Here is a 12640-nt window from a genome sequence, read left to right as displayed (position 1 = left end):
TTCCTTCAGCAAATATTGTTTTATCATTAAAAAAAAAAGGATTACATAAATTAAACCTTAAAATGAAAACCCCATGTTCTAAAATCTGTCCTAGGATAGATGAGTAAAATTATTCAAAGATAACAATAACAGCAGTCAAAAGACCCTTCTGCTTTGACAGTATAACAGACTTACTCCAACTGTGACCCCCACCCCAAATAAACTGGTGAGCTGTAATTTCCCAATCTCAAACAAATCGATGAGCTGTGGTTGCCAGTCCCTTCTAGGGTTTCAACAATGAACCACTGCTTTACTTACTTAATTTAATCCCTTTTACCACTTGCCTCTAATTTTCTGATACAAACCCTGCATTTAAAATATTTCTACTTAAATTAAGTTTCTATTATAATTCAACTGTTCATAAGGAGGTGAGCTGGCAGAGTTGTTAGCACACTGGTAAGATGCTTACTGGCATTTTGTCAGTTTTTATGTCCTGAGTTCAAATGCCACTGAAGTCAACTTTGTTTTTCATAATTTTGGGGTAGATGAAGCAAGTACCAATTGAGTACTGGCGTTGATGTAACTTACTAGCCCCTTCTCCCCATCCCCAAGTTTAAGTCTAGAGTAGAAAGGATTGTAATTCAAATGTTTAAAAGACATCAATTAACAGAATCATTAGAATGTTAGAAAATTGCTTTGTGGTATTTTCTTCTGTTTTTCTACTTTGATCCTCATCATCATCATTCACTGTCTGTTTTGCATGCTGGCATGCTGTGCTAACCTTGGATTGTAGAGTGATCTGCTGTTCTTGAGGAGACTTATTGAAACAAGTACGTCAACACCGACATCAAAATAAAAATCAAATGGAAATTGTAGTTAAGTGGCCTGTCTAAACGTGGCCATTGTCAGTGCTGCCTGACTGGCGTCTGTGTCAGTGTCACGTAAAAAGCACCAACTGATCATGGCCGTTTGCCAGCCTCCTCTGGCACCTGTGCCGGTCGCACATAAAAAGCACCCACTACACTCACGGAGTGGTTGGCGTTAGGAAGGGCATCCAGCTGTAGAAACACTGCCAGATCAGACTGGAGCCTGGTGCAGCCTTCTGGCTTCCCAGATCCCGGTCAAACCGTCCAACCCATGCTAGCATGGAGAATGGACGTTAAACGATGATTCTGAAAAAATTATTCTCTTTTCCAACCTTTTTCTCTTAGTTTTTGATTGCAACTATAATCGTGTGTGTGTGTGTGTGTGTGCGTGCGTGCGTGCGTGCGTGCGTGCGTGCGTGCGTGCGTGCGTGTGTGTGTGTGCATGTGTATTATGGAGAGTAAGATATACAGTTTATTTTATAGTCCACTCACCACTTCCTTAATGTGAGAATACATCATGATTATTGTCTCACTTTCACAAAACCCTCTGTTGAGGATGTGAAATAAGAGCTAGGTCTCCCTTTTTTTTACAAGCATTATTTAGATTGATTTATCTGTTTTATAATATAATATAATGAAATTATTGTATACAATGCTCAGGTGCACCATAACTTGTCAAAAAGTGCATATAAAGTATATGCAGTAATGTACAAATGTCTGGAAAGTGAACAATGCATGAGTCAGATACGTGCTTGTGTGTGTATGGAGGGGAGAAAATCAAGTGCAGTGTTGGTGAATCTCAGGAAGCATGGAAGTTTTGAAGGATGCAGTGCTCCGACAACTAACAACTGATGCCAGCAGTTTGTTCCATACTTCAGCAACTCTCAGCGTGAAAAAATGTTTCCGAAAGTCATGGGAGCTGTGCTGTTTCCTGACTTTGTAAAAATGCCGACGGGTGTTAGACAGGTGGAGTTTGAAAAGGTGCTCAGAGTTATTGTATTATAAACATGACTGCTACTATGTAAAAGTTCATTTGTTGATTCATCTGGCAGTCATCATCATCATCATCATCGTTTAACGTCCGTTCTCCATGCTAGCATGGGTTGGACGGTTCGACCGGGGATCTGGGAAGCCAGAAAGCTGCACCAGGCTCCAGTCTTATCTGGCAATGTTTCTACAGCTGGATGCCCTTCCTAACGCCAACCACTCCGTGAGTGTAGTGGGTGCTTTTTACGTGCCACCTGCACTGGTGCCAGGCGAGGCTGGCATCGGCCACGGTCGGATTGGTGCACTTTACGTGCCACCTACACGGAAGCCAGACGGGGCGGCACTGGCTTCGGCCACGATTCGGATGGTGCTTTTTACGTGCCACCGACACGGACGCCAGTCGAGGCGGCGCTGGCATCATCCACGATTCAGATAGTGCTTTATATCAATAACTAGACAGAGTATTTTATTAGAAATATGGTCACAAATGGGTTAATACTATCTACTTATCCCTCCTCTTGATTATTATGCAGCATTTCTTATAACTTACTTCTAAATGCTTAGATCAATACAATCTCCATAAAATGACACTGTAAAAAAAATTTCCATAAGTTTTCATCATTGCCAAAAGCAATTGAAATTGATTCTCAGTTATGTTAACCCCATCCAGTTCAGGAAATCCCCTAAAGTGGTTAGCTATTTGTTTTAATTTTGTCCCATTTTGGATTAGCATAGATAATAATTTTAAAACATCTTCTAACCACACTAATTTATACAAACATTATTGAAATGCTTCGTTTTTGGATTTGGTTTGCAAGATTCTTTATATGAGTTCGTGTGTTGAAGCATATTCTGTTGTGTCCGGGGAGAGTCATTTTCTTTTTGTGCCTTATAATGTAACACACTCACTGGTAAAATTTCAAGACTATTGAAAATGTTGGAAGATGCAACGAAAATTTTAGGAAAATAAAAATAAGAAATAAGTGGAAATTTTACCGGTAAGTGTGTTACATTATAAGGCACGAAAAGAAAATGACTCTCCCCAGACACAACAGATTATTGAAATGGTTGAAAGAGGAGGAGAGAGAAGCTAGAAATAGAAAAGGGAGAGAGAGATGGGAGTAAGGGGAAGAGAAAGGAATGAGAGAGGAGGGAGAGAGAGAAGAGAGAGACAGAGTATAATAAACATGTATAGTTTAACTTACCCATCTGATGCATCTATGAAATAGATGATTAATGATGCAATACTGAGCAGAAACACCAAACCAACCTGCAGAAGAGAAAGTAAAAGATGCATTAGTTTACAGACATATGTCATTGCTATTGAGCTGAAGAATTAATGATTAGGAATTAATTTGAAATATGAGAAGTAATACTTGGACAATAAAGTTAGACTAAAGTATTATAGTGAAGTACAGGTCAAGATACAAATTGTAATATCAAGATTTAAGGCTTGTATTAAACATGCTGAACAAATGATTCTATAGCCTAGAGTCCAAATTTTAATACAGGGTGTGATGTGTGTACTGGACAGTACACATTGCCTCATTGTACTCAAATCAAGCTGGACATTATTATTGAGTAATTAGCAAGAAAAGACAAGCAACTGTAAAAGAAGAACACCATCCCCAACCCACGACACTGGCCACTCCATTCAAATAATGGTATTGTGGAAAACTGGATGGTTAATAATAGAAAAAAGGAAAGAAAGACAAAAAAAGAGTAAAAAGGTGTTGTTTCAAAATGATTCCACTGGTGTTGAACCTTGAAAAGGTAGGTGTCTCTGATTAAAGGACAGTGAATAAGAAGTCATAGTCATATGCTATAAAGTACTGAACACACCAGGTGTCAAGTAGATGATGATGATGATTTACATCACAAACAATCTAGAAAACAAGTAATAAAAAAATGCAGTCATGGCTTTCATTCATTTCAAGTGACTGTGGCCATACTGGAGCACCGCCTTTAGTTGAGCAAATCGACCCCACAACTTATTCTTTGTAAGCCTAGTACTTATTCTATCAGTCTCTTTTGCCGAACCGCTAAGTTACAGGGACGTAAACACACCAGCATCGGTTGTCAAGCGATGTTGGGGGGACAAATGCAGACACACAAACATATACACACACATACATATATACAATGGGCTTCTTTCAGTTTCTGTCTACCAAATCCACTCACAAGGCTTTGGTCGGCCCGAGGCTATAGCAGAAGACACTTGCCCAAGGTGCCACACAGTGGGACTGAACCCGGAACCATGTGGTTGGTAAGCAAGCTACTTACCACACAGCCACTCCTGCGCCTATAATGACATTCTAAAACTAAACAGTTACACCATCAAAATCTTGAAGCTGCAAGACAATTCATGATTAATTCAAATTAATTTGAATAAACAAGAAGTACATCTGACAGAATAATCTGAATGGTAAAAAATTAATGCTTCTTTCATTTTGTGGGTGTATGTATGTGTGTATGTGTGAGTGTGTGTGTGTGTCTTTGTGTGTGTGTGAGTGTGTGAGCATATTTCTCTTTATTGTATGAGAAGAGGGAAAGTATTCATGTCAATATTGTTCAATGAATAAATTGTAATGTCGCTCTCTCTCTCCCCCTTCTCTCTCTATGTATGTATACATATCTGTGAGCACATTGTATGTGTGTGTGCGTGCGTTGCATCACTCGGCTATGCCAAATCACCAGAGTCCAAACAGCCATGCTCAGTTATCATATTTTGTGTGACAAAGACACTTGTCCAAGATGCTACACAATAGGATTGAACTCAAGACCTCAAGGTTGTGAAAGCCTTTTTAACCACCCAGCAAAGGCTGCACCCATGGACTGGCATAAACACCACAAAATCTGTAACCAAAAATTACTAGAGAGCCTCTACATGGCGGCTCAGTTGTTATCAAAAGCAACCAAGTCTTCAAATCATATTCAGTAAGCAAAAAAAAATGAAAGAACATATTAGATGATGTAGTCTTGGATACACTATGACTGAAGAAAAAATGGGGCTGTATAGCTGGGAAGTCTTTAATTATAGTCTGTTGTGTCTGGGGAGAGTTGTTCTCTTTTAGTACCTTATTATTTAATACACTCGCCAGTAAAATTTCCACTTATTTTGTCTTTTTATTTTCCTAAAATTTTTGTTGCGTCATGCAACCTTTTCAATAGTCTTGACTCTGTCCGTTATTTACACTGCGTTATTTACAATAATGGACAGAGTCAAGACTATTGAAAAGGTTGCAAGACACAACGAAAATTTTTTGAAAATAAAAAGACGAAATAAGTGGAAATTTTACTGGTGAGTGTGTTAAATAATAAGGTACTAAAAGAGAATGACTCTCCCCAGACACAACAGAATATGCTTCAACACACGAACTCATATAAAGAATCTTGCAAACCAAATCCCAAAACGAAACTTTAATTATAGATTTTCTGGATGAAGGATAACCTGGGGTTAAATAAATAACAACAGCAACATTGTGTTATATTATGTTTATACATTATTTCACCTTTACTACTAAGTTGAAGTAAAGTTCCTGGTATATCTACTCCATGATGTAGTCTTGATTGCCAAATACATCTAAATCACTTCACTTTTGCTGCTAATGTCATTGAGGGAGAAGATAAATGTCACAAAACTTCATTTTCAACCTCCTATAAAGAAATTATTATTATGACTTCTGTAGTTGTTCCTGACAGATCTAAGTTGTACTGTTCACCTAACACCACTCTAATTAAATAGCCACCGTTAATGAATCCCAGAACACATCACTCAAATCAATATCTACATTGATCCATCATATCTTTTGTTTAATTATGTTTTAAAATAATCTTTAGATGTTTTAATATGTATAGCAATCTTGTAAATCATAAACTACAATGCAACAGACTCAAGCACATAATATTCTCAGCTAAATAGTCGCCAAATGAGTACTTGCTTTGACACAAGTTGTATCAAACAAAAGAACAAAGAAACAAAACATTACAAGCAGATCAGAATACCATTGAAAAATATTAGGCTTCTTTTATGAACAGTGGTAGATATCGATCATCCAAGATGGCATAGTGAGCTAAAACCTGTATTACAAATAAACATTTGAGAGAACTTTTCCATGAAAAAAAAAAAAAGGGAAAAAAGTTAAACCACAGGTTTGTCTCTTTATGATCAGTAAAAGGGATGATCTGACTACTTTTAGGTGTTATTAAACTTTTAGCACAGATCACTTACTCTTTTACTCTTTTACTTGTTTCAGTCATTTGACTGCAGCCATGCTGGAGCACCGCCTTTAGTCGAGCAAATCGACCCCGGGACTTATTCTTTGTAAGCCCAGTACTTATTCTATCGGTCTCTTTTGCCAAACTGCTAAGTGATGGGGACGTAAACACACCCGCATCGGTTGTCAAGCAATGCTGGGGGGACAAACACAGACACAAACACACACACACACATACATATATATATATATGCATATATACGACAGGCTTCTTTCAGTTTCCGTCTACCAAATCCACTCACAAGGCACCGGAACCATGTGGTTGGTTAGCTAGCTACTTACCACACAACCACTCCTGTGCCTATTTTCTGTCCATAGATAAAATAGTGGCTAAAAGTTACCTTGTGTATACAAATGCAGATAGGAGAAAAATAGATGTCTAAATAACAAACATACTAACATGAATTAATTATGGTCTTGACTGGAAAGTCATTAAACATAAGTCTTCTGGATCAAGGCCGACCTATGGATAAGTAACAATAAAAAAATTGCTGTATAAGGCACTATTAATTTATTAATTTAAAATTAGGTGGTTTACTGAATGGTAAATGAGGATCTGATAATTAGCCTTATTTAGAAACTGTGACTCACAGTACTAAAATGTGACTGTCTCACCTAGTATTAAAATGTTTAAATGAACAGATGTTCTTTGCATCTGTGAAACTTTTAGTAATGGCAAATCTGAGTTATAGAGTTAGCATCATATGTATTGAGAGTACTTTTCCTTTTTACAATATTTGTGTGTGAATTGTGTACAAACAAATCCAATAAACATAAGCCTCATGGTAACCAAGAGAGGCAGGATGATAAGATGATAAGGTAGGGAAATTGAATGTAGATAAATTTGATAGCATTTCTCAAACTGAGTTGGACAGAACCAATGCTCTCTCTAGTTACACAGGCAGTATGGTTGAGTAAATAGGAGAGGTCTACTGGTATCCTTAGTTATACCAGCAGCATAGTGCAATGGATAGAAGAGAATGTTGTGAAGGAGAGAGAGAGAGAGAGAGAGAGAGAGAGAGAGAGAGAGAGAGAGAGAGAGAGATGAGTGACAGGGAGATGGGAGGTTATGAAAGAAGGGGAAGTAGCAGATTGGGCAATAACAGGAAATATTGGGTGAGCGACTTAAAAGTTGATGCATCCCGGTCTCTATCATTATCACATTTAAAGGTGGTGAGCTGGCAGAAACGTTAGCACGCTGGGCGAAATGCGTAGCCGTATTTTGTCTGTCGTTACGTTCTGAGTTCAAATTCCGCCGAGGTTGACTTTGCCTTTCATCCTTTTGGAGTCGATAAATTAAGTACCAGTTACGCACTGGGGTTGGTGTAATCAACTTAATTCGTTTGTCTGTCCTTGTTTGTCCCCTCTATGTTTAGCCCCTTGTGGGTAATAAAGAAACATATCACATTTTTAAACATTGTTAAATGTTTTCAATGCTTGTTTCACCATACTTACATGGATAGATAACTGCCCATTATATCAGTACTTTATCCTCTCCTCTGTGAGGCACAGCATCCAGAAATCAGTTTTCACTACTTCATCCCATAGTTTCTTAGGTTTCCCTCTTCCACAAGCTCCAACAACTTTTAATGCCCTGCACCTTATATAGTTGTCACCTTCCATGTACATCATAAGCCTATACAACCATGGTCTTCTCTCTTGTACATTACATCTGATTCCTATTTTATGCAGTTTTCCTCTGAGCTCTTTGTCTGTTGTTTATACATGCAAACATTAAATATCCTTGAACTTTTTCTATTCTGTTCTTACTCTGGCTACTATACTTTTAAACCACCAACCTTAACTGCTAATTAGATTACCTAAGTAACAGAGGCTATCAACAACTTCTAGAGAGCCTTCCAAGCATTTCAGAAAATCTATTTCTCATATGCTTACATTTATGAATTTGTTTTGCAAGATTCCTGATGTGAAATTGTGTGTTGAAACAAATATTGTTATATTTCAGGATAGTCACTTTTTTTTCTTACCAAATAAACACACATACTATATATTAATTCTTCACTTGTTTATTATTGTTCTTATTTTATCTTATGTCCATTGTCTGGAAATCACAGGTGTGTGATGAAAGATTTCCAGACAATGGACATAAGATAAAATAAGAACAATAATAAACAAGTGAAGAATTAATATATAGTATGTGTGTTTATTTGGTAAGAAAAAAAAAAAACTACTCCGAAATATAACAATGTTTCCTTTGTGGTCTTTGTATTAATTACCTACTTATTTATCTATACATACACTATGTACTTTGATGGTTCAAACACACACACACACACACAATTGTTTTTTTCAAAAATTCTATTATTTCTTCACGTAAAAGGCACCGTTCTAGCGTGATCATTACCAGCATCGCCTTACTGGCACCCATGCCGGTGGCATGTGTAAAAGATTCGAGTGAGGTCATTGCCAGTGCCACCTGTCTGGCCCCATGCCGGTGGCATGTAAAAGCACCCACTACACTCTCGGAGTGGTTGGCGTTAGGAAGGGCATCCAGCTGTAGAAACTCTACCAGATCAAGATTGAAGCCTGGTGCAGCCGTCTGGTTCGCCAGCCCTCAGTCATACGTCCAACCCATGCTAGCATGGAAAGCGGACGTTAAACGATGATGATGATGATACTTAAAAGGTTCGTGAAATTGATATTAGTTATGCATGTTCATTGTGCCATCAACTTTCTCTTTCACTAAATGCCAAGCACAATCCAGATTACAATATCATTTAATATTAATCCAGATTACAATATCATTGCAATCCAGATTACAATATCATGGTGCTCCAGTATGAACCTAGCCCACTAGCTGGAACCAGTAAAAGTAAAAACAAAAATGCATGTATGTACACACGTGTACATGTGTGTGCGCATATGAGTACATGTATGTGTGTTTGAGTGTCAAAGTGCAAACCAAATTTTTTTTTTTATAAGAGAAAAAAGAAGTTTAACATCAACTAAATTGCATTTTGGTATTTGTATGGTGCCAATGGAAAGGCATTTGAAGTTCTGCATTTCAAAGACATCAAGCTCATTATCATCTCTCTCTCTCTCTCAATCTTCTCTTGTCTACTGTATCATTTTCATTACATTATTTATCCACCATTTATTCACCCTTTATCCACCATTCTCAACATTCAGTCCCCAGCTGCACCCAAACTCTATTTTTCCCTACACTCCTGCTTATCATCTCTCAACACTGGCATTATATTGGTCCCCCCTTTACCTATTCTTCATCTCTCACTCTTCCATACACTCTTGCAGCCTCTGCTTGCCCACATTCCTGGTTCTTCTGCCCTCATTCATCTCAGCTCACCCTGTACCTTTAGGATCCACAGACACCTCATCACCACTATTTTTATCTCTTCCCATTTCCTACTTGATTACCTTTTCTAAAATGTGTGCAGCCTTGTAGTACCTTTACAGCAAGAGATCTATTTTGTTCTGCCTCTCCACCCTGCCTCATACTTTAATCTGTCATCTCTTAGCATAAAACTAGCTCTGTCAGGGTTCTTGGTCTTGTCATTAAGCATTTCATGGTGAAATGTTTAGTGATATTTTGCCCATCTTCATGTTCTGAGTTCAAATTCAGCTGAGCTAGACACTGCGTTTCATCTTTTTCGGGTTGATAGAATAAGTACCAGTTAAGTACTTTGATGCAATTGATGTATCACACTGCCCTGAAGTTGCTGGCCTTGTACCAAAGTTTGAAATCAATATCAATTTGGTTCTATTCTTTGACTTGTCTAGCATGGGAGGCCCTACCAGAAGCTTGTGCTCCATTGGAATAGCTGTTAGAGTCACTGATACATGCAAGCCATCACACTGAAACTAGGACTGGATATTGAGGTAACCTCGCTACAAGTTCTTTGGCAACCTCACTACAAGTGCTGGTGGTATGAAAAGAAATCACTTAGAACATGGTTGGCATTAGGAAGATCATCCAGCTATAGAAACCATGCCAAAGAAGACAGTAGAGCACAATGCAGTCAGATCCTGTCAAACCATCCAACTTATGCCAACATAGAACATGGATATTAAATGATGATGATGACGATGATGATGACGACGATGGTGATGAGATATGCTATAGTCCATCAAGAGTTTAAGTTATCCTTTCACTGCAATATAAAATATGTCTTTGTATGGGAAACCAATGCTATCTTGCCTGCACAATCTCACTTCATACATTATGTGAAGACCCTCACACTGGGCTGGGTCTTTCTGTATTTGGCTATCAAAATAAAGGAAAACTTCTCAAAGGTGTGATCGGATCATCTCAGTGACTTTTTTAAAGTTAAGTGTGCACAAACAACCTACAGTTACTTTCTTCCTCAATTATTGTGTATTAAATCAGTGACTGAGCTGCTGGCTCCCATTTTTGAGCTCAAATGGTTGTTCATTTAATAAAAAGAAATCTATTTATTTCATGTCTACTCAGTATTACTGGTATCTGTTCAGTACCAGTGTAACATATGTTATGGATTTAATCACACAAACACACACACATACTCACACAGTAGTTGTTGCTGTTGTCACCATTATCATTATCATTAATTTTACAACTGTTTTTACATGCTTGCTTGAGTTGGACATATACACAAAAATAATTGGAGAATATGGTAATTGGAACAGTGTAGATAGATCTATAAATGATTGGATCAATATCCTGATCAAAGAATATAACACATCTGTGATGCACCACTATATCATTATTTACATTTGAGCAATTTGAGCTATTTCAAGGTATCAACAAAAGAGGTTTTCAAGATTTTGTCCCTATGTTCACATTTGTAACTGCTTTCTATGTTAGTATGAAGTCCTTTCAGACTTTTGATGGTATAATACTTTTGTTTTGAAGTTGCTTACTTGTTTTGTGTAGGTGGAGATATTTTATTTCCCGGTCACACACATCTAAACTTATGAAGAAAATTGGAAGAGAAAATATAGTGTCAGTATCAATGAATTCTTAATACTATTTCATATCTTCTAATTGAGTGGTTTTCTTGTTATGGTATCAGACTGGTTTAGAACAATTAAGCATCTCAGTAATTGATGATATGGTTCATTGGTTTAATTCTCTGTGTTGCCTTCTGTAACCAATGCTAGACTACACTATTACAAGCCTACAAGGCAACTTCTACATAGCTGTCTTATCTAAAACAGATAAATATCCATCAAATCACACTTTACTATCTTAAAAACATGGAAGAACACAGCAGGTAGTAAAAAAATAAATGGCATGTTCATGGCTGGAATGTCTTTGATCATTACTTAAGCCCTTTACTACTTATGAGGCATAGGCTGTTGACATCTTTTCTCCACTGATCTCGGCTCTGGGCTAAACCTAAGAGAAGGCCTTTCTCTCCAAGATCTTGCTGGTTAGAATTGTCTCAATGCTTCTAAAATTCTGCTTTTTTCTATGTAGGGGTGTTAGCCCTACACAAACTCATTTTTACTTTTGGGAAGAGGTGGTCAATATTAATCTGGAATCGATGGCAGCAAGTTGGCAGAATCATTAGCACACCAGGTGAAATTCTTAGTGGCATTTCATCCATCTTTACATTTGAATTCAAATTCCACTGAGGTTGACTTAGCCTTTCATCCTTTCAGGATTGATAAAATAAGTACCAGTTGAGTACTGGGGGTTGATGCAATCGACTTACCCCACTTCCCTGAAGTTGCTAGCCTTGTGCCAAAGTTTGAAATTAGTATTAATCTGGTTTCTATTCTTTGACTTGTTTAGCACGGGAGGCCCTATCAGAAGCTTGCACTCCACTGGAATAGTTCTGAGGCTCACTGTTAAATGCAAGCCACCACACTAACAAGGACTGGACCTTGTGGCAGCCTTTGACCATTGTTTCTCTTAATCAGTGCTGACTTGGCCCTGAACAACAACAATAAGCTTTTATGTCACCTATTATATTCCAATCCCCTCGGCAAACATCAGCATCTTTCACCAATAAGTCATTCAGTTTTTATATATTTCTACCAGATATTACATATTATTACAACAAACTACCGATAACCACTCAAAGTCCGATATTATCATAGATAATACTCAACAAATGTTTTGAACGCTTATAATTACTCTTTCAGGGTATAGTCACATATAGCCTCAGGATCAACCAATAAAGAAGCTTCTAAACTGTTGCTACAATCATGAAATATATATCATCATCATCATCGTTTAATGTCCACTTTCCACAGAGGCCAGTCCGGTGGCACTGGCAACAATCATGCTCGAATGGTGGTTTTTTATGTGTCACTGGTATGGGAGCCAGTCAGTGGCCCTGATATGATCATGCTCAAATGGTGCTTTTAACGTTCCACTGGCACTGGTGCCAATAAGGCGGTACTATCATCGACCACAACAGCGATTTCACTTGCCTTAACAGGTCTTCACAAGCATAGTTTATTGTCCAATGATTGAAAGGTACTATTAAATGGGTTGGTTATACAACACTGGTATAGGCCACAGTTATGGTCTCGGTTAGCTTGCCGGGTCTTCTCAAGCAGAGC

General features: G+C 37.8%; 1 protein-coding gene across 16 annotated transcripts in view; it reads right to left on the bottom strand.

Annotated features, from left to right (window-relative positions):
* Positions 1-12640, bottom strand: part of LOC115228444 (calcium-activated potassium channel slowpoke) — a 334128-nt gene that overhangs the window by 205335 nt on the left and 116153 nt on the right. For all 16 annotated transcript variants that reach the window (XR_004997920.1, XM_029799032.2, XM_036500503.1 and 13 more), the window contains exon 2: positions 3038-3102. Coding sequence is in view for 15 of the 16 variants with exons in the window: in XM_029799032.2 (XP_029654892.1) it covers positions 3038-3102 (65 nt within the window). In the remaining variant the exon portion in view is untranslated. The remainder of the gene's footprint in view (positions 1-3037; positions 3103-12640) is intronic.

The sequence above is a fragment of the Octopus sinensis genome, linkage group LG2 (assembly GCF_006345805.1).
Source record: "Octopus sinensis linkage group LG2, ASM634580v1, whole genome shotgun sequence".
NCBI classification, from domain to species: Eukaryota; Metazoa; Mollusca; class Cephalopoda; order Octopoda; family Octopodidae; genus Octopus; species Octopus sinensis.
Note: the sequence above shows the minus strand (reverse complement) of the source record. Positions and strands in the feature narration are given on the sequence as shown.